Genomic DNA, 27,131 nt, shown 5'->3' with positions numbered 1-27,131 from the left:
TTCAAAATAAAAGACAGACACGCCACAACAATGAACATAAGGAACATTTTATTTTCATGGAAATTTTAACTCATGACAATGACAAATCAATGGGAACCCTGAGCTTGTTTCTCTGCAACGAGATAGTCTCATCTGGCAGTGATGGGAGACAATGACACCCGAAGTGTGTTGTAAAGGGCCGGGGGGGGGGGATGAAGTAAAAGGCCGGGGGGGGGGGGGGAGAGAAGGCGTCCTTCGGGGCCCACATCCAATTAGTGAAAGGACCACATGTGGTCCACGGCCCACAGGTTGGGGATTGCTACTCTAACCAATTCAGAGCTGGATAGCGCTGGGTTTGGCTGCAGGAAGAATTAATTTCCCCTGACTCCAGTCATATATCTCCTATAAATGAAGGGAATATTCCTCTTTGGCAGCCTCACCAATTCATGGCTGTTAGTCACACCCTCAAAAAATGACTCAAATATAGCAATAAACATAGTTTACGACTAAGGTCTCATTTCCCAAAATGTACCTTTGTAAACAGTTTGATTGGTATGTACTTATAAAGTTATAACTGTTAGACTTTACTGTAAGCTTAACTTTTACAGCCTTAAGATATAATATTCATTCTTACATTTACACCGTGGCAGCCAAGCTTGCAGCAAAAGTGCTATACCTTTTTGATAATGGTTGTGTTTTCCCTCATCTCTGCCAAGGACATTTATTTCCTTTATGTCCATATGAACTGGATTATTCCAGATGTTTTTCTGTCTTCTGTAATTCACTCTTTTAGCAGCCTCTGATCTGTTATGCCTTTTGTCCTTGTGGCTCCCCTAATGCACAGTATAAGCTTTTTGGTGGAGGCTCTGTTTCTGGAACAAGTTACTAACTTTCTTGGTCTAGCAAGGGACTTAGGCCTTAGAAAACTACAACCACAAACCACAGAATCATGGATAAAGTTTAGGAATACCAGTCGCCAGGTAGGTCCTGGGTGATCCCCCAGTTTTGCAGCTCATCTCCAGATGACATAGATAAGTTCCTCTAGACAAGAAGGCTGCTTTGTAGGATAGATACCATAGCCTCATTCTCCATTGAAGTCCCTCCCACACCAAATCCTCCCACTCAGATTTCCTTCCCCAGATTCTCCAGGTATTTCCCAACCCTAGTAAAGCTGCTGATTGATGATTTCTGTGTATAGCTGCCAGGGGAGTTGCCTGCAGGCACCGTCTTGAGTGGTAGAAAGTTGAGGAGGTAGTAGAGACTTTCACAATTGCTGTGTTTCTTTCTCTTGGAGCATAGATGATTTGCTCTTGAATTGCTACTGAATGAACAGGAGGTATCCATCTGGATGACTCCTCCTGGTGGATATTCATCTTTTGAAGTATATGAAATTTCTCAAATAAGGAGTTTCCATCCCGTGACATTATTGTGGTGGTGGAAAGGGCTGTGATGCTGCAACCATTTATGGTGACCTGTAGGGAAGAGATGTTCAGAGGTGGTTGGCTGTTGTCTGCCTCTGTATAATAACCCAGGTATTCTTCAAAGGCCCTTACTTTGCTTCTAAGATTGGGCAACATTGGGCTAGTCTAGGCTACGAGTGTCCAAACTGTGACTCTCCAGATGGTAATTATAGTGCATGGATATCTGGACAGCCATAGTTTGGCCACACGTGGCCTAGGCTATCCCAGTCAAGGCACTTTTTACAAAGTGTTAGGCCATATGATTTATAAAATTATGATACCTGGTAACTGCAATCCAGCAAATTTCAGATGTTTGGGGAACAGGACTGATCAAAGAGTTGTTGTCAATGGTGTTTCATCAGACTGGAGAGAGGTGAGTAGCGGGGTACCTCAGGGCTCGGTGCTCAGCCCGGTACTTTTTAACATATTTATTAATGATCTAGATGAGGGGGTGGAGGGACTACTCATCAAGTTTGCAGATGACACCAAATTGGGAGGACTGGCAAATACTCCGGAAGATAGAGACAGAGGTCAACAAGATCTGAACACAATGGAAAAATGGGCAAATGAGAACAAGATGCAATTTAATAAAGATAAGTGTAAAGTTCTGCATCTGGGTCAGAAAAATGAAAAGCATGCCTACTGGATGGGGGATACGCTTCTAGGTAGCACTGTGTGTGAACGAGACCTTGGGGTACTTGTGGATTGTAAACTAAACATGAGCAGGCAGTGTGATGCAGCGGTAAAAAAGGCAAATGCCATTTTGGGCTGTATCAACAGGGGCATCACATCAAAATCACAAGGTGTCATAGTCCCATTGTATACGGCACTGGTCAGACCACACCTGGAGTACTGTGTGCAGTTCTGGAGGCCTCACTTCAAGAAGGACGTCGATAAAATTGAAAGGGTACAGAGGAGAGCGACGAAGATGATCTGGGGCCAAGGGACCAAGCCCTATGAAGATAGGTTGAGGGACTTGGGAATGTTCAGCCTGGAGAAAAGGAGGTTGAGAGGGGACATGATAGCCCTCTTTAAGTATTTGAAAGGTTGTCACTTGGAGGAGGGCAGGATGCTGTTTCTGCTGGCTGCAGAGAAGAGGACACGCAGTAATGGGTTTAAACTTCAAGTATAACGATATAGGCTAGATATCAGGAAAAAGTTTTTCACAGTCAGAGTAGTTCAGCAGTGGAATAGGCTGCCTAAGGAGGTGGTGAACTCCCCCTCACTGGCAGTCTCCAAGCAAAGGTTGGATACACACTTTTCTTGGATGCTTTAGGATGCTTAGGGCTAATCCTGCGTTGAGCAGGGGGTTGGACTAGACGGCCTGTATGGCTCCTTCCAACTCTATGATTCTATGATTCTATGATTCTATGATTTCAAAGGCATACTGTTGGACAAGCTGTTGGCTAGTAGGGAAGCCAGGGCTGTGATTTATGTTGGCAAAGCTTAAATTTACAAAGAGATTATTTGGAAATATTTATTTATTTATTTGACTTATTGCCCACCACTCTCATAATAGGCTCGGGGCGGGTTACAACAATCCGTTAAAAACCCCATTAAAAACCATCTGGACATACATCGATACAGACTCTCTATAGTCTGTAAGTGACCTCCAATTACAGGAGTTTTCCAGGCCGTACCTGGAGGTTGGCGACCCCTACGTCAGGAATGTTCCTTGAGGTTTGGAGGCGGGGCCTTGAGAGTCAGGAGCTTTTGCCAGGTAGCCAGCCCCCAGGAAGGCCATGGGGCAGGTGTGCATCCTAGCGCCTCTTGTTTCCCTGGGTGCCACAGGCTTTGCATCTAGTGTAAATATAGATTTTTAAAATATTTATAACTGGCTTTTAAGAAATTGATTATTTTAACTTATGCTTTTACCCACCCTGAGCTATCTAGGAAGGGCAAGATACAAAAATTAAGGATGATTATTGTTGTTGTTGCCAATTCCTTTGGTAACTCTGTGCATGCTGAAGGAATCAGATGAGAGATTTGCTATGCTGAGGGATGCCCTGATGCAGCTGATCACCAGCCCCAGGACTGAATGGTTGGTTGTTTCTTTCTGAAATGGCAGAGAATTACAAGCGAACAAATGACCTGGGACCAGTAAGATAATGTGTTTCCTTTCCCCTCTACAATCAGTAAAAAGAACATGCCACAACATAACCAACTGGAAAACATTAATGCTTAAGAGTTTATTTTTTTTTAAATCATACAGATAATTAAAAAGGAGGTGGGGAACGACAGAAGAGGATACTGGTTCATATCCAGTATCAGGCTCATGAACATTTGAATTAGTGATTGATTTAATGTCTAGCTAGCATACTGAACAAAGCTCAGTGTAGGGCAGTTCCTTACCCTTTTATTGAGCACTAAAAGCAAAGGTGAAGTTAGAATTTGGGATAGTGCTGAATATTTTGCAGCATCTATGCATAGGTTTTAAGTGTTCAGCACAACTTTTAATTGCAAAACAACAGAGGAAAACAAACTCATAGGAGCATGCCGAATTCATCTTACCCACTTTAACTTCTGGAAACACCCTCTTTTTGTCATGAATAAATGATAGGCTAACTTTTGAATCGCTGGAGAGAGAGAAAATGTGTCTTCTTGAGCTTCCAGCAGCAACAGTTATCTTGTGACAGGTCTTCTGACGTTTGTGTGCGTATTATTTAATTTCTGCTTGGCAGTTACAAGTGGCCAAACAATTGCCAGTCATAACTTTCTCTGTGCAGCTGAACAGTTGAAGTAGCTGTTGGCAGTGTGGGAAAACATCAACATGCTTGCAGGGATTGGCTGAAGAGAGCCAGAAAAACAGACAAAGTTAGATGTGAACAACAAAAAGAAGAATAAGAAAAAGATTTGGTTCTTACGTGCCGCTTTTCTCCACCCCAAGGAGTCTGAAAGCGGCTAACAATAGCCTTCCCTTTCCTCTCCCCACAACAGATACCCTGTGGGGTGGGTGAGGCTGATATTGCTGAAGAAGAGTTGGTTCTTATATGCCACTTTTCTTATCTCAAAGCGGCTTACCATAGCCATCCCTTTTCTCTCCCCTCAACAGACACCCTGTGAGGCTGTGAGCGCCCTGAAATTACTGAAGAAGAAGAGTTGGTTCTTATATTCCACTTTTCTCTACCCAAAGGAGTCTCAAAGCAGCTTCCAATCACCTTCCCTTTCCTCTCCCCACAACAGACACCCTGTGAGGGAGGTGAGGCTGTGAGAGCCCTGAAATTACTGAAGAAGAAGAGTTGGTTCTTATATACCACTTTTCTCTACCCGAAGGAGGCTCAAAGCAGCTTACGGTTGCCTTCCCTTTCTTCTCCCCTCAACAGACACCCTGTGCGGGAGGTGAGGCTGAGAGAATCCGGAGATTACTGCTCAGTCAGAGCAACTTTATCAGTCTGCACCTGGAGGTTGGGAATCCTAAGGGGGAACAGATCTCTGTTGTCTGAAAACCAATTATAATTCCAGGAGCTCTCTGGGCCTCATCTGGCAACTTTTCAACAAAAACTCTGCTCCTTCCCCCAAGATGCTAAAAGTGGCATAGACTACAGAGATAGGGATACCAGGGCGAGGGGATTCCCCACTTTGGCACCTCTCTCTCCAGGGGTTCAAGAACGTGGGAGCAATCCCCCACCCAAAAAACTTGCTGAGCCATCATTTGCAGCTCTGGCACTCTAGCTGGGGGGCAATATTCTACTTTGGAGTTTTCCCTGAAAGCCAAAGCATCTCCCCCAACTCCTCTGACATCTCCATGTGACATCAGCACATCAGGGAGCCCCCAGTCCACTGCCCAAAATCCCCCCCCCAGCCCAATTCCCCCTGGAAATTTTATACAAAGATCAGTTCAGCAGTTTTGGAGGGCGGACACTGTGGCACCAGGTCCTGCTGAGGTCTTTCTCCTCTTCAAACCCTCCTCCACACAGAGGGCCTTCTCAAATCCCCAGGAATGCCCCAATTCAGAATCGACAGTAGTAGAAGCCATAAAGATACAATCTTCCAGACAGAGAGAGACAGAGAAAGAGAGAGTGTACACCTCTGCATTTACCTTCTGTGATGATTGTTGTTACAACCATGGAAGGGCATGGTACGTATTCTGTAAAATGAATTTCCTCCCTACTCTGTCTCCAAACTTTCTGCACTGAAAGCCAGTCTGGCAGTCTTCAAGCAAAGGTTGGATACACACTTTTCTTGGATGCTTTAGGATGCTTAGGGCTGATCCTGCGTTGAGCAGGGGGTTGGACTAGATGGCCTGTATGGCCCCTCCCAACTCTATGATTCTGTGATTCTATGATTCTAGATGCCTGTAGGGATGCCAGTCTCCAGGTGGGGCCTGGGGATCCTCTGGAATTGCAGCTCACCTTCAAACTACAGAGATCAGTTTCCCTTGGGGGAAATGGCTGATTGGGAGGGAGGACGCCATAGCATTACCCTCCACTGAGGCCCTTCTCTGCCACAAATCCTGGCCACTCCTGGCTCCAGCCACAAAGTCTCCAGGTATTTTCCAACCCAGAGCTGGAAACCCCAGTGATAGTGGTTAAAGACGTGGACTACGGTCTTGAAACATCCAGGTTCAAAATCCCTGTTCAGCTGTGGAACTCTGTGAAATGGGCCCAGGCTACTGTTTCTCTCTGTTTAACGGTCCTCTCTGGGCTGTTGTGAGATGAAAAGGGAGGAGAGCAACATTGTGGAAGTGGCTTAAAGGAAGGATTACAGAGCAAAAAAATACTGTTGGCTATTTCTTCCAGCCCATTAATATTCAGGAGAGCTGCTGACAGAGCGGCCAGGACGTTTTAAGGAGTGAGGAAAAGCTGCACTCCGCACATGTTGGATAGACATGGCTAGAAAGGTAAATAGATTAGTTAGCTAGATAGCTACCTAGTTGATAGATCGATGAAGAAGAAGAAGAAGAAGAAGAAGAAGAGTTGGTTCTTATATGCTACTTTTCTCTACCCGAAGGAGGCTCAAAGTGGCTTACAGTTGCCTTCCCTTTCCTCTCCCCACAAACGACACCCTGTGAGGGAGGGGAGGCTGAGAAAGCGCTGACATCACTGCTTGGTCAGAACAGTTTTATCAGTGCCGTGGCGAGTCCAAGGTCACCCAGCTGGCTGCATGTGGGCGAGCGCAGAATCGAACCTGGCATGCCAGATTAGAAGTCCGCACTCCTAACCACTACCAAACTGGCTCTCTCAAAGCAATGACAGACAGATAGATGACTGATAGATGATTGATAGAAGATATAGAAGACCCCTCGCTATGTGGGTCTGTCAAAGGGGGTTAACCCCCCCCCCCCAAAAAAAAACAAAAACAAATCCCTTGTGTATGGCCTTGGTGTATGTAATTCACAAAGCCATCACAGTTACTTTAGAAGAGGATAAAGGCCGTCCAAAGGGAAAACATTTTGTCACTGGAAACTTACTGCACAGTTTATTTTCACAGTTGTTGGGACAGTCTCCGCAGGATGGACCTTTTTTGTAGGGTGTCACCAACTGGCTTACGATGTTCCCTCTGAAATCACAAAGCATTGCAAAACAATTTGTCACTGAGCAGCTTATGAAAAAGACATGTCAGGTTCCATGCAGAATTCATTCCACAGCATTGACTTGGCTGAAATTAGTATTTAAGCCACCCCGTGTGGGACGGGATTTCCACTGATATTGTTATAGCAGGTGGGGAGATGTGTTTTGACATGTAGGAAGTGAGCAGAGAGGAAGATTTAAGCATTAGTTTTGATCTATAAGTGCTTTTTTAATGGATTGAGACATTGAAATAGCAACTCCTCCAGTTATAGACTGAAGTGGTACATCATTTCATGCAGGCTTAAACTGTTAGCACACCAGAAAATACAGCCTTTTCCACACAGCTTATTTTCTACAGGTTCTGTTGCAGTGAGTGACTTTGTATGCATGGACATTCAGGGGTCTACATCACTAAGTGTGTATGGATATTATCTGTCTTTGTCATAACCTGGGAGCTGCCCTCTGCCTTCTCCCTTTGGCACCTCATAAAGTCACTAGGCCCCTCCTGGAAACTAGCAGGGGATGGGGAGGACTTACCATGAGAAAGAGGAAGGCCCAGGTGATGTTACCAGCAATGCAGCAGTATTATTTCCTGAATGTACAGGAAATGACATCATCATGCTATGGAATCATGTCAGTACTCTGGTATTTGGGCAAAACGTCTATGGCAGTGGTGGCCAAACTGAGGCTCTCCATGGACTACAATGGCCATGAGCCCCTGCCAGCGCATGCTGGGGAGCCACTATTTGACCACCTCTGCTCTATGGTAAGAATGGGTTCTATGATATGTGCCCAGATGCAAGAGCATTGCCCAGCTGTTGTAAATGTGATGATGTAACTTCCTATGCATGCCAGAAATGACATCACCACATCACTGGCAACGTCATATAGGCCTTGGTCTTTCTCCTGCTGGCCAGCTGATCAGCAAGCAATCCCCACCTCTACTGGAGGAGCTGGCAACCCTACATAGAATTCACACTCCCAAACATCTTTTCCCCCCATGGGAATTGATCTCTGTAGTCTGGAGATCAATTGTAATTTCAGAGGACCACCATGTCCCTCCTGGAGGCTGGCATCCCTATAATAAAATAGTTTAAATCAAAAGATTGTGCCAAACCCAGAAAGCTGTCTAAAATAATTAAGTCTTCAGTGGATGCTGAAAAGCTTTGGAAATAAATGTAGCATTTATTTCTTGTCTGAGTTCCCATCAGGAAATATGGAAACTAGGCCTAAAAAGGAATCATAGCCACAACTTTCTGTAGAGGTCTTGTGGCTTGCTGAGCTACAAGATTTCCCACAAATGAGAAATTTGGAACAAACAGTCATAATTCAGCAATTTCTTCCAGGCAATGGGGTTCCAATATGAAAACAGACTTGTCTGTACTCAAAAGCTGTTCTGTCCAGCTGCTGCATCAACAGATGAGCCAATTAATTTGTTCACACAAATTCAAATATAGGGAGCAGTCCGAGTACATAGGAGCTATAGATAAGCCTCTAAAAAAGCACTCAGGGTGGATGAATAACGTTTAATGGAGGGATTATACTTACGCAGGACAGTACTGGCAGACGTAGAAGTAAGGGAAACTCACATGTGGGCAATAAGCGACAGCACATCCAACCTGGTATGAATTATACCAAACAATCTGTGGACATAAGGGGGTGGGGAGAGATGTATTCAATTTGACACACGTTTTGATACAGAGTTCATGTCCTGTTAAAGAGAAGAGAAATTCTTATAGAATCATAGCACTGAAGTGTTTTCTGAAAAAAGAATGACGAATGCCTGGTATGGTTAGATTTGCCAGCTCCAGGATGGGAAATACCTGGACAGAGCCCGCCCTAACTCCTCCCAACCTGCCCTTGCTGTTTTATTTAGTCCGTGGCGCCCTGCACCGCGGGACGTTTAAAGATTTATATACCGCTGTCTCCGGGGGCTCAGGGCCAGAATATCAGAACTGGGTGGCATCCAGTGATGCTGATGGGTGGTAAATTCAGGATGGACAAAAGGAGTTTATTCAATGAGTGAGCAAACTGTGAAATTTGTTGCCAGAGTATGTATTGATGGACTCAGGCATAGAAATGGGATAGACAGCTTCATGGAGAAGAGGACTAAAGGGAACCTCCACGTTTAGAGGCATGTCTGAGTCAGCAAGTTTCTTAGGTTCTTATTTATTTAGTTTGTAAATATTTCCAGTATATGACTGCTATTGTATCACTGGGCTCTTTATGCTATTAGAATTATGGAGTTGGAAGGGACCTCCAGGATCATCTAGTTCAACCCCCTGCACTATGCAGAAACTCACAATTACCTGCCCACCCACAGTGACCCCAATTTCATGCCCAGGTGATCCCCCCCCCACCACCAAAAATCTGCAGAATCCAGTCTGACCTGGAGGAAATTCACCTACCATCCCACAGTGGCAATCAGAAAATCCCTGGACATGCCAGGAAGGGCCACAAGAGCACTATTGTACTCAAACTGAAATGTTAGGTATGCTTCTGTGATCAATAAGAATAAGGGGGGGGGGGAGACTATAGCACTACAAGAGAAAATATTCTGTGCATTATTTTCATGGTTTTAGTCATTGAATTTACAAAATAATGCATTACTTGCTTAACACCACCAGAATTTTGGCTCATACCTGGGTATAACCATAAATGCTCTTCTTTGGGTCAATAGCCCCAACGCCATACTCAAAATTGGATCCTGCATCATGCCACTCTTGGATTGCATTCGACCAGGAGCTGGGATAACTGGCCATGAATACATTCTCGCCACATAAAACTCCTGTAGAAAGAATATATATTGTTGGTCCTATGAGCAAAGGAGGGTCTTGAGGGTTTGTCAGGGAGGCCCTGACTTCCCCAATCTCATTGCATCTCATCTTATGTCTTTCGCAAATGCTTTTCTGCCCTGACAAAGGACACCATTAAGATCAAAACGTATGTGATAAAAATGAAAATTTAAAAGCATTAAAACCAACCACTGCCCAAACATACCCTTACATCACTGAAACAAATTTAAAACAGGGGTAAAATCCATAAAAAGACTACAACCAGCAAATAAAACATGGGAGGGAGGGAGGGAGAGAAGGAGGATCACTGAGAGATCGCCAAACAAAATGAAAAAAATATTCATCCTCTAGCAGAAGAGGACAATAGAAGAGCACAGTTCTTGTTCCATGATGTGCCCTCTTCTTCTACAGCCTGACCTCCTTCTGGCTCTACGTCCTTCCACCCACCCACTCAGCCTTTCTGCCCACCTGGCCAATTTGTCCTCCTGCCAGCCATTGGTCCCACCTACTCATTCTTTTCTCCTGCCCTCTCATGAGTTCTCCCCTCTCTTACAGCCTTCACAGTGCCCTGTCCATTCCCTGTTCCCATTTCCTCCCATGTACTTTATTTTGCTTTCAGCACTGATTTTAACACCTGGAAGCTCCTGAAGCTCGATTTTCTTCTCTGTGATGAAGCCCTGAGAGTTAAAACCAAAACCTTGTACCAGATCCAGACCACAATTGGCAGCCAATGCAGCTGTCTCAGCACTGGCTGAATATGGGTCCTCCAAGATATTCCAGTGAGGAACCTTGCAGCTGCATTGTGTACCAGCTGTAATTTATGGGTCAGGGACAAGGGCAGGCCCCGTAGAATGAGTTACAGAAGTCAATTCTGGACGTGACCATTGCATGGATCACTGTGGTCAGGTGCTCAGGAGACAGGTAGGGCACTAGTAGCCTTGCCTATTGAAGGTGGGAAAATGCCTGGAGAGCTACCTTAGTGACCTCTGCCCCCATTGTATAATGAGGCATCTAGTGTTGCCCCCAGATTCCTGGATTGGGGTGCAGTGGTCAGTTGCATCCGGCCAGGATTAAACAGACTTCCTGATCCTGCCACCTTCCTTCCCAACCACAGGACCTCCATCCTGTAGGGGTTAAGTTTCCGGAAACTCTGTTCTAACCATCCAGCTACGGCTTCTAAACACCTGGCAAATGGATCTGGGGTGGGGGATGTCCATGAGGAGATAGAGCTGGGTGTCATCTGCATATTGATGACAGCCCAGCCCAAAACTCTGCACCAGCTGGGCCAGAGGGCACATAAAGATGTTGAACAAACTGTGGGACCGCCTGTCTCCTTTTGTCTCCTGCAGGGCTTTGCACTCGTGGCCCGAGGGGGGTTGGCCTGGCCTCCATCAGGGCCAGGGACTTTTTGGTCCTGGCCCCTACTTGGTGGAATGAGCTCCCGGGAGAGCTGCAGAACGTTTTCAGTCCCAGAGGGTTTGCAAAATGGGGCTCTTCCTCCAGATTCTCTGGTTGAGGCCAGGGCAAGGAAGATCTGGGTTGTGAGGTCATCAAGCTCCCCCTGAAATTGCTCCCCCCCCCCCCCGGCACTTGCATTCAGAATGTCTGTAGAACCAGGGGGGAGGGGAGGGGGTTAGGGTTAGGGTTATATATATATATATAGGGAGTTCCAGGCCAACACAGCCAGTGCTGCGCCAGTACATAACTGAAATACCGGCGCCCACACCTCCCCCCTCCACGGTGCAGCACTGGCTGCATTGGTCTGGAACGGCCGTTTTGGACGCTGCTGTGCACAACCGTATTAGAGACTGATGCACTTAACCCCTATAACCCCACACTGGCTTTCAATGTTGTGCAATGCTGGAAATTGCTCTTCATTCTACTTAGGTTTGGCCAACAATGTACTTTGTTCAATGTTAACATTTAATGTTTGGGGGTTTGCAAAAATGCTAAACTGTGTCCTCCACCTATGTTCATCTGAGTTGTGGCTATGTGGAACTGCGTGAATTGTTATGCCATTAAAGGCAGGGTGAGTAGTCAACCTGTGGTCCTCCAGCTGTCCATGGACTACAATTCCCACGAGCCCCTGCCAGCGTTTGCTGGCAGGGGCTCGTGGGAATTGTAGTCCATGGACATCTGGAGGACCACAGGTTGACTACCCCTGATTAAAGGTATTCTCAGTGCTATGCAATGCTTCAAATTGCTCTTCATTCCAGTTAGGGTTGCCACCCTCCAGGGAGGGTGGCATAGAGCTCTCCCAGAGTTAAAGCTGATCCGCAGGTGACAGAAGTGGCAGCTTTGGAGGGTGACTTCTTCAGCATTATATCCCGCTGAGTTCCTTTCCTTTCCCAAGCCCTGCCTTTCCCAGGCTCTACCCCCAGATCTCCAGGAATTCCCAAATCCAGAGTTGGCAGCCATACTTACCGTCTATAGTTCGCATTTCGTTGGGACTGACTGTTAAGCTGCAGTTATCGGCCCATTTCTTTGCATTGTCAGCGATGCTCTTGTTCCAGACCTTTAAAACCGAAGAGATATTTCAGTTAAATTGTGGCAAAGACCCTCAGTGGGCATACAGGGGGCATACTATGAAATCCTACTCCGTGGCTATTTGGTGAGGGGTGGGATGAGGACCCATCCTTCATCCTCTCAAGTAGCTGGTCAATAGAAATTTCATTTTTGAAAAGGGTTAGTAGACCAGATACTGAACATGAATCAGTGGCTAAAAAGTGGCTAAAAAGGCAAACTGATTTTGGGGCTATCTTTAACCGCTCCTGCGGAGCGGATTAAATAAAGCCCTAAGGGCTATTAGGGAGGAGTAAGGGCGGGCTCTATCCGTGATAAAAACTCGGAGGGGCGAATCAGGAGCTGCTTCCGAGTGCCACTCCAGGGCCAGGCGGCCTCCCCAGTGGCTGCTTGCCCCAGCCTCGCCTGCCAGGCGACTCGCCGCACCAAAGGGCACACTGTCTTCACCCACGATGAGTCCTCCGGCCTTCCCAGCGCCCTGGGGAAAGGAGCCGGGATGCCAGCTCCTTTCCCACCCACCCCTACCCACGCTACACGCCCGCGACGCGAAAACTGCCCTCTTTCGTCCACACACCCCTTCCCGCACCCCCGCCAATTCCCCCCTTAAAACAACCACACGCACACACAGTCACGCACCTGCACACCGTCCGCTAACCCCCCACCCTCCCCGTGCCCCGCCACTGCTTCCCATGCTGCCCGCACACACACACACACACACACACACACTCACCCGCGCCCACACCGTCCAATCACCCTCCCACCCTCCCCAGACCCCTTCCCATCCTGCCAACGCTTCCCACGCTTCCAGCACCCCTCCAACCACACAATCACCCACCCTGCCGCCGACCAATAACCCCCCCACACTACCCAGACCCCTTCCCACCCCGACACGAGGCCCAAACAACCAGCCGCTGCCTAACTCCCAGCTCCCGTCCCCGACCTTCCCCACCAGCCCTTTCCTAGGCCGATCCAGCCTCGCCACCACCACGCTCACCTTCCCCGGTCCTACGCAGCCTGGTCCCTTCCTTCCCATTTCGCGAACGCTGTCCCCAGCCGCCCCGTTCTGCCCGGCTGCTCCACCGGCCCTGGAATGAACCAGGCATGCGCAGAGTCACGCGCATGCCTGGTTGCCGAGCCCAACGCGCTGCCGCGCCTCCAGCACCCTGCCCCCACGCTCCTGCACGCATGACCGGATCCCCGAGCATGTGTCCTTCGCCTCCCGGTTCCTCGCCCCACCCCCCCAGCCCACGCTGCGCCGCTACCTCCATTTGCACGACTGCCTGCTGCCCAATACTACGCCGCCGCCGCCTCCCTCCAACGCCCTCCGAAGCCCATTCTCACTACGCCCAACCTCTGCCCATTTTTATAAATGGGCCTTATCCCTAGTATTAAAATATTTCAGGTGTCCCTCCATGGTCAGAAGGTTGAAAAAAGGCTGCCTCTAACCCCTTCTCTGCACCAGCTGTCAGGTTTCTGTACCTGCAGCAAAGGTTGAGGAAGGGAGGAGTTGCCCCTGCATCAAAAAATGTGCCAAGATTGTTTGGTAAGCTAGTGTCAATGCTCATGGGCCACTGATCGCAGCAAAAGGACGTTTTTCAAAAACACATCTGTGAACTGCATCTTACCATTTTCAGCATGTTGCTGGCTGTTGGATTCACATTCCTCCTCATTTCATTGTGTGTGTCGACAATTTCCTTCTGGACCTCAGAAGAGACTCCGCTTTCTGATGATGCGCCTGCCTAAAGTTCAATAACAACAAGAACTATGGCTACCTCTGTTTCCTCTGCTTATCATGAGGACGACATGGGGATCACTCTAGATAACAACCAAAATGGTATATACAGGTCTGTTTCTTATGCTTACCCTAAAACAATATTGTAGCATAATTATTGATTTTATTTTATTGATTTATACCCAACCTTTCTCCCCAACAGGGACCCATCAGTCTCCTCTCCTCCATTTAATCTTTCCAACAACCCTGTGAGGAAGGTTAGGCTGAGAGAACGTGATTGGCCCATGGTTGTCTAGTGCCCTTCCATGGGAGCAGTGAGGACCCAGTCCCAGTTCTCCCAGATACTTGACTGACACCATGACACCACTCCTGATCTTCGAGGCTGTTTGCATCAGGGACCAGATTGTCTCACTTTTGGAGGGACATCTGGGAGTACCTGACAAATTGTACTTATGTTGAAATTTAAAAATATACATTACAATACTATTTTCGTATTCTATGAGTTCTATGAAACTTTTTGTTGCTCCATATAGACCAACTTTTTAATCAAGACCCCCCCTCCCCAGTCAATGGTGTCCCGCTTTACCGATGTTAAAATCTGGTCACCTTAACCTCACCCAATGTGACGCTAAGGTTCCTTATACAAATTGTCTTACTTTCACTTGGCCAAGCTTTGAAGCACTTCACATAACTACCCCCTCCTAGAAGGAATGTGTAGAATTGACCTAGGGCCACCCACCTCTAGGTGGGTACCAGAAATACAACCGATCTGCAGACTCCAGGGATGAGTACCCCTGGAGAAAATGGGTGCTTTGGATCATGATCTTTATGGTCCATCCTCTCCCCAAATCCTGCCCTGCTCAGATGCCACACCCAAATCTCCTCCTGAGATCCCGCCCCAAAGCCTCTGTCCCCCAATCTCCAAGAATTTACCAATTTAGTTGGTAACCTATCAATGTTTGGTCTGAAAGCTCAATCATACCTGTTCTAGAGTAGCACATACCTGTAGCCCAACAGCCAAGAACAGGAATAAGGTTGGAAGAAGCATTTCTGTGGGATCAAAATAACCAGCCCATAAGGTTAGGATCATGTGTTGATGTGCTGGAGCACTAAGATTCATGCATATATCTCCCTCTTTCAGGTCTCTTTTTCTTTTTTGGGGGGGGAGTAATATTGAGAATAGTTCACCATATCTAGCCAGACAGGAGGGAGACCACGGCGATAACTGCCACGGACCTCCTACATGGCTCACAACAACTTTTATTATTCATTGAGGTGTTTTTGAATTGCACTTTTCTCTAAGCCCCACGCTGAAGCCGAGAGCTGAGGAGGGAGGGGGTGGGTGGGGGAGGCCGGGGACTCCCGCATCCACCCACTGCCCACTAGCCCCCGCTGTATTTTTGATACAGCAGGCTTAATTTCTACTCTCTTTATATTTTCACTACCTAGAAAGCCCGTTGCACACAGGGATGTAACAGGCGCTAGCGGAGGGAGGACACAGTGGCCGCGGTGTTGCCCTACCAAGGTGGGGTTGGTGTTGGTGAGGTGGACAGCAGGCATGCAGGCTGGTGGGCAGCTGGTGGGCTTTGCTGGCCACAGCGGTCCCGGTCTCCTGGATGGCTGGGCAGGGCGGAGCAGGACCGCCAGCCTCCGCCACCTACCTGCCTGTGGCGCTGGCAGCATGGGCAAGATTGGGGGCAGGCAGCTGGGCAGGCAGCCGGGCTGTCGGTCATCTGGAGTGTTGGCTGGTCACAGGCGCACCACCCTCTGCGGATGGAGAGCATCTGGTTTCAAGGCTGTGAGTGCGCCTCATGGCCAGTTGCTGAGGGCAGGTGTCGTAGGGGCCAGCCCAATCCAGGTGTGGACATTTTTTCTGGCTGTGCCCAGATTGGCCCACTCACTCTGAAGCAGAGTGCAGATATTCGACATGATCTGGACAGCAGCCCGGATAGCGCTCCGCCCTTAGTGCCTTTTCTCAAGTATTAAAGGCACGAATGGTTACAGATAGAATTTCAGACAATTGTAGTACGGCTGGATTGTAAGCCATACTTTTAAGGCTACCTAAAATAGTCAAGGGTAAGTGAATTCAACACACATCATAAGATCAAACAAAGACATTAATGACTGGATCTTCTGAACCAGTTAAAAGGATCTGGTAGGAGGTGATGTGAAATGTATTGACTTTGACGGAGCACAGGTCTGATTCAGTAGAAGGCAGCTTCATGCGTAGGGAGGATCAGGACAGGAACAAGCCGGTGAAGCCATGGCTGCCTCATCTCCCAGGGCAAAGGTGCAGCCTTCCAACTCCACATCCCAGAACTTATTTCATACAGGTGGGTCCCAAATACTGATGACAGAGTGCAGCAAGAAGATACAAGCTGATTCCGTATACGTAACCTGGCTAGGAAGGTCAGCCTCCAGCAGAGTTTGCCCAGAAGAACACCTTTTCCAGAACAGCACCTTATTAACACCTCCAGGGGTATTAATGCAGAGAGCCATTCCCCTGGAGAAAACAGATGCTTCGAAGAGTTGCTTTTTAGACCCCACTTTTCTCTAACAAGTCTCAAAACAATTTACAGTCGCCTTCCCTTCCTCTTCCCACAACAGGCACCTTGTGAGGCAGGTGGGGCTAAAAGAGCTCTGAGAGAACTGTGACTGGCCCAAGGTCACCCAGCTGGCTGCATGTGGAGGGGGGCGAGATTAGAGTCCACCAGCCTTAACTACAACACCATCTGGAGTCCATTTGGAGGGTGGACTCTATGGCATTGTGCCCCACTGAGCTTCCTATCGTCCCCAAGCCCCACCCGCCTATCACCCTACGCCCCCCACAGTGCCTTACGCTCTGCGGGCGAAAATTCGCTGGTAGTTCCCGGCCCCAGGGAAGCTCACCTAGCCTCCACCAGAGCCAGAGCCTTTTCAGTCCTGGCCCCTACTTGGTGGAATGAGCTCCCGGGTGATCTGTGGGCCCTGCGGGATTTGTCAGCTTTCCGCAGGGCCTGTAAGACAGAGCTCTTGAGGCTGGGGATGGCGAGGTAGATCATCGCCCCCCCCCCCAGGTTTGAGCATATTAGCAGACCCCTTTCTCCATCCCACTAGTAATGGGGGTGGGAGTGGGTTTTCCCGTCATGTGGGGTTTTATGTTTTAATGGGTGTTTTAATGGGGATTTTATAAGATGCTGTAACCCGCCATGAGCCGGCCAGGGAGTGGCAGGGAATAAATTGAAATAAAAATAACAACAACAATCCTCAAATTGCCAAGTTTCCCAACCTGGACATGACAAGCTTACACACATCCCATTGCAAACCCGTGGCTGGGGGCGGGGGCGACTACCCTAAAGAGATGCCTGAAACTGCCCCTCTCACTGGAAGGTGGTGTTATAGGGTAGCGATCCCCAAAACTGTGGGCCGCAGACCACATGTGGTCCGTCGACTAATTGGAGGTGGGCCCCGAAGGACGCCTTCTCTCCCCCCCCCGGCCCTTTACTTCACCCCCCCCCCCGGCCCTTTACAACACACTTCGGGTGTCCTTGTCTCCCATCACTCCCAGATGGGACTATCTCGTTGCAGAGAAACAAGCTCAGGGTTCCCACTGATTTGTCATTGTCATGAGTTAAAATTTCCATGAAAATAAAATGTTCCTTATGTTCATTGTTGTGGCATGTCTGTATCTTATTTTGGAGGGATGTTTAAACATGACCATAGCGATCAGAGAGCGTCAGGACAGTGGTTGAGAGTAGAGGAGTAAACTATCTCCCCCCCCCCACCGGGCCTCAGTAAAATTGTCAAGCGCTGAGTGGTCCCCGGTGATAAGAAGGTTGGGGGCCACTGTTATAGTGGACTGCACTTTTCCCACCTGATGTGCTGTTCTCAAGGAACATCACTCTCATTCCCTGTAATACTTCGCTTTAACAATCTAGCAAAGTTAACATTTTAACACATTCATCCAAGACAAATAAGCATTCCTGATTTCAGTGGAAGGAGAAGGGTAGGTTTTTATACTCTGCTTTTCTCCGCTTTAAGAAGTCTCGAAGCAGCTTGCAATCTCTGTGCCTTTCTCTCCCCACAGCAGCCATCTTGTGAGGTAGGAGGGGTGGAGAGAGTTCTGAGAGATCTGAGACTCATTCAGCAGGCTTCAGGTGGGTGAGTGAATCAAACGTGGTTCTCCTGACTGGAGTCTACCGTTCTTCACACCAGGCTGGTACTCAAGAGCAGCTTTTGTACTATGCTTTTCTCCACCTTAAGGAGGTTCAGAGCAGCTTATGACTGCCTTCCCTTCCTCTCTCTGCAACAGGCACCTTGGGGGGCAGAAGGGGCTGAGAGAGCTCTGAGAGAACAATGGACGGCCCAAAGTTACCCAGCTGGGTCATGTGGAAAAGGAGTGGGGAATCAAACCTGGAGGAAGAGTGCTTGCACTCGAAAACTTAGACCTTGAATAAATCTTTGTTTGTCTTAACAGTGCCACTGGTTTCTGATTTTGTTTTGCTGTGCTGGCTCTCTAGATTAGAGTTCACAACTCTTAATGCTACACTGGAACATTACCAATTATTTATATTCATTTAATTAAAATCATTCAAACTCTTTGGGTATTTGTTTGCAACCCAAAACAGTAACGTGTTTAGACTTAGTATCAAATTATCACAATGAGACATCACAATGAGAGACAGTTTATAAATTGCATGAATAAATATTTCCCTTTTTGCCAAGCTATTTAGTTTTAGCTCATGGGAATTGTCTTTTGTAGCCCAATAACACATGACAAAGCTTCATGGATCTCATAGTGGATCCCAATACACCGAAAGAAAACTTCATAGATACCAAGCACTGATTCTTTCATTTTGGAATTGATTGCCAGGTAGCATCTCGGAATATCAATCATTCTGTGTCGGGTAGAATTCCAGATAGTTAAAACAAAGGCTTACCTTACCTTTCCCAGTATGTTCTTTTCTGTGGTTTCTGAAGGTCTAGAGATGGTAAACCTGAGAAACGTGCTGGAAAGGCCATGTATATATGGCCAGAACACTTCCTGCTTTGAGAAGGAGTGTCTTACACACAAATCCAGATCACCACCAGGATGCATTTTTTTAAAGACTTACTTTTTCTCAAATAATGTGGCTGTAAAGCTTCCAGTTTAACTGTGACATTTTATACACAGTTATTTGCTCAAAACACAGTTTTGTTTTGTTTTTAATTGGGATGTTTGGTTAATATAGCAGAGTTTGCCCAGTCATGAAAATGTCATATGGAATGAGGTAAACAAATCTCCCAAGAAGTATATTGCGAAAAATGTAAACTTCAAGTAGATCCTATTTACATTCCGGTTGCAGTTGAAAAGAGAGAGAGAGAAGCCTAATCTAAAGAGCACCTTCCCCTATCATAAATAGCCAGCTTGTCCAGCACCACGTGTGTGGCAGCATGAGGCCATTGTCTTTACGGGAGAGACCGGTCTCCATGGAGGCCATGTAGAATGATGGAGAGGAAAAAGGGAGAGGAGAAGGAGGAGACAGAGGACAGCTACGGAGAGGATTTCAGTTCCGGTCTGAGCAAGGGGACACAATGATAAGTCCAAGGTGGTGAGTTTTACTAAATGTCAGGAACATCCAACATAAATGGGAAATTAATGGTCAAAATTGAGAACAAGTTGAATAATCTCCATATTTGGGTATACTTTTTCAGCATAACTTGCCATGGAAACAACATATCGAGGAGACTATAGTCTATATCAGGGGTCGTCAAACTGCGGCCCTCCAGATGTCCATGGACCACAATTCCCAGAAGCCCCTGCCAGCGAATGCTGGCAGGGGCTTCTGGGAATTGTAGTCCATGGACATCTGGAGGGCCGCAGTTTGACGACCCCTGGTCTATATCATAGACTATGACCATCCCCTTACAGTCACATTGTCCCAAATAAAATAAATTGTGAGGAAGCATTCCGCCGGGCCTGCAAAACAGAGCTCTTCCGCCAGGTCTATGGTTGAGGCCAGGCAGCAAGAAAGATCCGGGGCCCCCTATAGGAGTGGCAGTAGGAGTTTTTTTGCCACAGCATCTTGGTTTCTATGGGGTGGCTTGCATTGTATTGTTGTTTTAAATCGGTTTTAAGGGGTTGTATCCATACGTTGTAACCCGCCTCAAGCTTTCAGGGGGAGGCAGGTAATAAATAAAATAAAATAATAAAATAAAATAATAATAATAAATATGTTAAAAGCCAGCTAAAGGGCCTGATAAAATTTTAAAAAAAAACATGAAATGATAACATCAATATCAAAATAAAATAGAACAAGTTAAAAATATCAGAGCTTAAATGAGAGATAAAAATAAAACAAATAGGATTAAACCCACAGAATTGTCACTAGGATGGGTTCTCCATCTCCCAGCTACTGATATAAAGAGAAAGTTAAAAACACAAGCCAGATATTTAAAAAGTGAGATTAAACAAACTGATACAAAGAGACAAATAAAACAGGGTAAGACAGACGAAGCAGGGAACATAGCCCCGAGATGGCAGTCCCCACCCAGCCTACTCTCCATTTCAAAAAAAAAAAAAAAAAATAGGAGAGAGGAAAGACAGGGTGTAGAAAAAAAACAAACCAAAAGGCCCAGATGAAATAGAACTTAATTGAATAGAGAACAAAACATAAATTAGTACTGAAAGAAGAAATGCCAGATACATTTAAATTAAATTGCCCCAAATGGAGCACAATCCAAAACTAAATAGGATTGCTGACTGGCCTTTGATTCAGTAGGAAACCTCAAAATGCCTTGAAATAACCAGGCAGAAACTGGTAACCTACTCAACTTGTTCAGCTGGCAGATTTCTCAGAATCCCCCAGTCTCTGTCTTCATGGGTGTGAATTACCAGATATCTTACATACTCCTGGAATGTCCCAGTTTGCACAGCTTCGCCATGCCTTGGATAACCACTTGAAGGAACTGAAATATTTATGTTATACTGACGAGGATTCAACATTCATTATAATATTAGCCAAGATTTTCTTACCTGTTTTAAAAGATATCACTTTTTAAATGGAATCTGTATCTAGCTAAAAGGTTCTTTCTTGTTAACTATGCTTATGCCAAAAAAGTTATTCTGATTTGGATACTGGCATATTTAAAATTTTGCCCTGCATATCTGAACAACCTGACAGTTTCTAAATATCACCAAGTCTTTACATTGGCTCACCTTAACTCAATCCCAACAGTAGATCTTTGGAAGGATTTCATTAGCTGTAATAGTTTGTAGCTGTGACACCAGTGTATAGTATGCACAAAGCTTTTTACCTAGTTCCAGTTTGAATGCATCCCTCTCATCTACACTGAATTCAATTTGCATTTTGATTTTGGGCACTTTAAATTTTCCATCTGCAACATGCATGACTGATTCATGGTGACCCTACATTCCCCTCCCTCCAGCAACATTGAGTTGATATAAGCCTTGGAGTTGGTATAAGCCTTGATATTTCAAAAACTGCCATGAGTAAATGTGCAGCTCTCTGCTTTTTGCAAATTAACTTTCTGCCGCATGCCTCCAACGCTGTATCATAGCAGTCTTTCCGCTCACAAAGGGGAACAAATGGAAGACTGCCTTTAACACCCCCCTGGGGCAGTTTGAGTACTGCGTGATGCTGTTCGGTTTGAGTGGCTCACCCGGCGTGTTCGTGAATGTGATTAACAAGGTGTTACATTATTTGTTTTATGCGGGGGTCATTGTTTAACTTGATGACATGTTGGTGAATAGCAAAACAAATCTGACCACATGAAACTTGTGTGGGAGGTACTCCAGAGCCTGGCCAAACACAAGCTATCCAAGTACAAGTTTCACCACCTGCAGGTGGACTTTCTTGGCTAGAGGGCATCAGTGGAGGGGATCCAAATGGACCTGTCAAAGATGCAAGCTGTGCTTGAATGGGAAACCCCAAGCACGCGGCGCCAGCTGCAATCATTCTTATAGTAAGCTAACTTTTATTGTGATTTCATCCCATGCTACTCACAGGTAGCGCTTCCCCTCACTGCCCTCCTGAAAACAAAGGACAAGGATGCTAGGGAGCACCGGCCCGGTGCCGCGCTGCCTTGGATGTCCGAGTGCCAACTGGCATTTTAAGAGTTAAAACGGCTCTTCACCACTGTGCCAATCCCACCACGACACAAACAAACCCTTCGTCATTCAAGTTGACGCTTCGAATTCAGCTGTGAGTGGAGTCCTCCTCCAGAAGGGGAGGGGATGGGAAGTTACGCACCTGTGCCTATCTGTCCAGAACGTCCAGAGGAATTCAAGGTAGTCCACAGCTACACCTTCCCACCATTTCCCACCCTAACCAGTCCTCCGAGTGAAGAAGGGTCCATGCCCCCGAGGGTGGACGAGTGGGTTACCAGGATCCGGGAGGCTTGGGGGGAGGGGATAGCTACCCTTCAAAAGGTGAAGGGGGACTTTAAAAAATTCGCTGACCAATGGTGCCAACCAGCTCCTAGCTTGCAGGTGGGAGATGGAGTGTTTATTTCCACCAAGCATCTGAAGAACTGCCAGCCCTGTAAAAAGCTCAGCTATCAATTTGTGGGTCCCTTTAAGGTGATGGAACTGATCAAGGAGGTGGCCATGCACGTGGACCTCTCGAGGTCCTGCAACAAAGTGCACCCAGTGTTTCATGTAAGCCTGTTGAAAAAGGCGCCTCCACCGGACAAGTGGCATCTTGTGGTTTCTCCCCCCCCCCCGGTGATGGTGGGGGATGAGACCCACTACGAGCTGTTGGACATTGTTGACTCCATTGTTGACGCTTACAATATTCGGTGGCCTGGAAGGAGAAAAGCGGCATATAAGAACCAACTCTTCTTCTTCTTCTACCCTGATTATGAGAATGAATGAGTGGATACGGAGGATGTTGTAGCCCCAATTTTGGTGCGCAAGTCCCATGAACGATTTCCAGAAAAGCCGGGACCCCCAAGTCCCTCCTCCGGGCGTGTGAGGGGGCCCTAGAGGTAGCTGAGTGTCATGAACTCAATTCATGCCCCCTTGTTTGCCTTGCATTTATGCATGTCTGATACCCCTTTGAACCCGTCATCATAAATATGTCAGGACCCTTCTGCTCTTCATCCCTCTGACTGCCTCCCCGGATCCCTCCCTATTTTCCCAACAGGGCACTTCCTTATCTCAAAGCCCGGAATGTCCTTTTAGTGCTTAGAGACATAACATGTAGGTTACATTGTATTTCAAAGCCTGGCCATCTGGCCTGGCCTGTGAATCTCAACAGTTCATTGTCTTTTTTACTCTCCCGCCGAAATGCCACTGACCCTTCCCTTATCAAACATGTACTATAAAGATGTCCATGTGTCTTTGTTCTGTGTCTCTGCCAAAGTTTTTGTTTAGGAACTCTTTGACTGTTGTTTCCTCTGCTGTAATGCCTTCTTAATAAAGCCTTTCTTTGGATTTCATCTGGAAATCTCAGATGCTTCATTTAAGGGGACTTTACCAGTGAACCTCTGCCTGATTCCTGACACCGAGGTCATCTGTCAGGACAACTAGTGCTGTCTCTACCCAATGGCCAGGCCACAAACCTGACTGAAATGGGTCAAGGGCTGAATCTGTGTAATGAATCTGTGTCTATATTGTAATATTGCAGGTGTCTTCGTGCCTATCATGTACCTCTGAATTGTGCCCTGTGTAAGATAATCAAAAGGTCTAAAGTTTGCTATATCAATATTTATTTATATGATCATAGACCAAAATAGAAAAATATAAGAAATATAAAGCTTATGGTACTTAAGAATAAAAGATCAGTTAATTGCTATTATTTAAATGGGAAAAGAAATTCTAAAATATTTAAAAAGAAGAAGAGTAGGTTCTTATATGCCACTTTTCTCTACCCGAAGGAGGCTCAAAGCAGCTTAAAGTTGCCTTCCCTTTCCTCTCTCCAGCACAGACACCCTGTAAGGTGGGTAAGGCTGAGAGAGTCCTGATATCCCTGCTTGGTCAGAACAGTTTTATCAGTGCTGTGGCGAGCCCAAGGTCACCCAGCTGGCTGGCTGCATGTGGGGGAGTGCAGAATCGAACCCAGCATGCCAGATCAGAAGTCTGCACTCCTAACCACTACACCAAACTGGCTCCATACATTCCACCATCCAAAGCTGCCACCATTGTAAGGGGAACTGATTTCTCTCAACTGATAATCAATAGTCATTCTGAGTGATCTCCCGTTGGGGTCTGGAGACTTAAGAGCTTTAAATAGGTCAAAGGATCAGTTTCTGGAACTTTAAGCATGTTCCCTGTTCTTTCGTCAGGCTTGAATAACTTGAGGCTTTTCCTCCAACAGAAGACCTCTAATCCGCTCTGCACTAGACTAATGTGGCCTTGCATCTAATAGGGGGTGAATAACTTTGGCTCATGTGAGATCATATAGCTGGCAGCAGAAGAAAATATGCTCAATCATCTCCTTTTAGGGAGCAGGAATAGTCTTTCTGCGAAAGGGAAACTTAACTATAAATTAAGGTTGCCAGTCTCCAGACCCCAACGGGAGATCACTCAGAATTACTACTGAACACCAATAGACAGAAATCGGTTCCCCTGACAATGATGTCAGCTTTCGATGGTGGACTGTATAGTCTTTATAACCCACTGAGGTCTCACCCCTCCCCAAGTTCCACCCAGTTTGGTGTAGTGGTTAGGAGTGCGGACTTCTAATCTGGCATGCCAGGTTCGATTCTGCGCTCCCCCACATGCAACCAGCTGGGTGACCTTGGGCTCGCCATGGCACTGATAAAACTGTTCTGACCGAGCAGTGATATCAGGGCTCTCTCAGCCTCACCCACCCCACAGGGTGTCTGTTGTGGGGAGAGGAATGGGAAGGTGACTGTAAGCTGCTTTGAGCCTCCTTCGGGTAGGGAAAAGCGGCATATAAGAACCAACTCTTCTTCTTCTTCTTCCTCTCCTTGTGGAACACTCAAATCTTCTGGAATTTCCCAATCCACAAGCGGGAGTCTTACTGTAAATCAACCATGGCCTTTTCCACCCTAGCTCCGGCTGTCAAAATCACTTTTGCTTTTGTCGTGTGATACTTGTGATGTACTTTTACCATGTTCCACTTTTATCATGATATTTTACATTGTGTATTTCTGCTCTGTGATTTGATCCTTGTCCGTGATCATGGCTGCAGCAGCACCTTTGCCTGCATCCCTTTGGGGGTATTCAGGATCTTTTGATTTTCAGTCTTGCCATCTTGGTTTTGAACTTTTGTTATTAACTAGTGTAAGTGTGGATGTATCTGGCCCTGGACCTCAAGCTTCTGCCTCCCCTCTGTGATGCACCTGGGAACTGTCGTCTTCCCTGAGACTCTAGGTCTCAACAGGTGTCCTCACACAGAGACTGTCTGCATGCCCAAACCATTTGGCACAGGAAGGGGCCGGTATTAAAAGGAGTCATTTGATTAGAATCTTTAGTCTTAGCAAAGTAACTGTGATGTATAGTTCATTATTCTTTCAATAAAGAGCTTTCTTTTCATGAAACAATTAATGGTAGTAATCAGAGATCCTCACACCAGCCTGTTGGAACATGCTTCCAGGAAATTCTGTTCCTGGCCAAGGGAACTACTTTCTTGCCCTTTTTCTTTTTCTTTATTCCCTTTCAACTCAGTTGCTGTGAAAACATTTATTGTATATAGCCAAAGGACATTACAAAGCATAATTAAAACAATATGGTACAAATACGAATAAAACAATATTTCTCCAATATTGCGTACATAAAATTGTAAACATGGGCTACTGAGTTACAATAAGAGGGGGGAAATGGTGTCTCAAGGTGGAAACTCCTGTAAAATTGCTTTGGATCGGATCTTCCTGGCGGCCAGAGCGAAAAGTGCCACCCTATATGAAATATAGGGGTCGACATCTGAAAACAGATAGGTGATTTTGTCAGAATCAGAAATGGGGTATGAGTTCAGTAATAACTTGGTAAGGAATTGTTTTAATTATGCTTTCTAATGGCTTTTGGCTATATACAATTTTTATGAAATGTATGCACATTCAGATGGAAACTTTTTCATGTGATTGCTTGGCAATCACACTGCTCAGGTATTTCATTAAGAAGTCTTGCGTACCTATAAGTTGCTGTTAAATCAGTATGGCTATGTGTTTGTCAGGCATTCAGCCTGATGTGAAGTTGAACCAAAAGTGACGGGAAACAAGTTCTTTAGAAATGCTCTCCACGGGAAAGGTGACCTCATGACTCTTGATGGGGAGGTATCTGGGGATTCCAAATCCACGCTTGGAAGAAGGGGGGAAGAATGTGGCAAACAGCAGCTGGGGAGGCCATAGCAGACCGGGGGGGGGGGGGGAGGAAGCAGTGCAAATGCAATACAAGAATGCATATCACAAACCACAACATTTTGGTGGCTATTTCAACCATACTGGTGGCAATTTATGTTTAGGTCATAAACAGATGATGACTTGGATAGCATCAGATCTAGGATTCAAAGCAAGGTTGGTCCTGGCTAGCATTTGGAATTGGAAGGGATGACCTCCAAGGAAATGCAGGGGACATAGGGGAAGGCAATGGCAAAGCCCCTCCAAATGTCTCTTGCCTGGCAGCCAGATAACCTTAGGATCTCCTGGCTATATTGCACACATGTCATATCCAGCCCTCGTCTGCCCCACTTGATCCAACTGCGAGCTGCGGCCCAAAGCCACCTTAAGCTGCCTGGCCAGGGACCAGGGGAGGGGACCCTTTCAGGGCCCGTTCTTAGGAATAGGCTTTGAAGCTAATGACTAATAATAATACCAGAACTGATGGGTGGACAAACATTCATACTTCTCACTTTAAAAGTAGCAGCTCCTAGCTATTGAGGGGAAGCAGCGAGGACACCTGGAGCCGGAGCACCTCTGCACAGCATGGTGGGCGCAGTCACAAAATGGCTGCCACAGGAAGTGGAGCCCAGCACAAGATGATTGTCACATGGCTGTAACCCTCAGTCACATGTCAAAGATCCTTGTGTTGTGACTGCAGCACCTGCTGTCAAGGCAATATTTTACAAAAGTCTACACAGCCCATCATAAACCTTGCTGAACTAAAGCCTTGCCCATCCATTGGACTGAAACACTGGTTAGCTTCTTCTGGAATGGGAGGGAATTAAGACGAGTCATTAACTGACATCAG

At 46.6% G+C, this 27,131-nt stretch overlaps 1 protein-coding gene across 3 annotated transcripts; it reads right to left on the bottom strand.

Annotated features, from left to right (window-relative positions):
- Nucleotides 1-3,613: 3,613 nt before the first annotated feature.
- LOC143826977 (serotriflin-like) lies at nucleotides 3,614-19,362 on the bottom strand. Of its 3 annotated transcripts, none has more exons than XM_077316062.1 (8): nucleotides 18,924-19,362; nucleotides 15,003-15,049; nucleotides 13,893-14,006; nucleotides 12,169-12,259; nucleotides 9,592-9,737; nucleotides 8,498-8,592; nucleotides 6,850-6,938; nucleotides 3,614-4,226 (listed from the first exon to the last, which is right to left on the bottom strand). In XM_077316062.1, exons 2-8 carry the CDS (start codon nucleotides 15,045-15,047, stop codon nucleotides 4,099-4,101), a joined length of 708 nt encoding a protein of 235 aa, XP_077172177.1. In that variant the 5' UTR covers nucleotides 15,048-15,049; nucleotides 18,924-19,362; the 3' UTR covers nucleotides 3,614-4,098. The 3 variants fall into 3 exon arrangements, with proteins under 3 accessions (XP_077172177.1, XP_077172187.1, XP_077172197.1); XM_077316072.1 differs by having other exon boundaries at nucleotides 18,919-19,016; XM_077316082.1 differs by lacking the exon at nucleotides 15,003-15,049 and having other exon boundaries at nucleotides 18,919-19,028.
- Between the last annotated feature and the right edge of the window lie 7,769 nt (nucleotides 19,363-27,131).

The sequence above is a fragment of the Paroedura picta genome, chromosome 1, assembly GCF_049243985.1.
Source record: "Paroedura picta isolate Pp20150507F chromosome 1, Ppicta_v3.0, whole genome shotgun sequence".
Taxonomy (NCBI): domain Eukaryota; kingdom Metazoa; phylum Chordata; class Lepidosauria; order Squamata; family Gekkonidae; genus Paroedura; species Paroedura picta.
The sequence above is the reverse complement of the archived record's forward strand: the minus strand, read 5'-3'. Positions and strand labels throughout refer to the sequence as shown.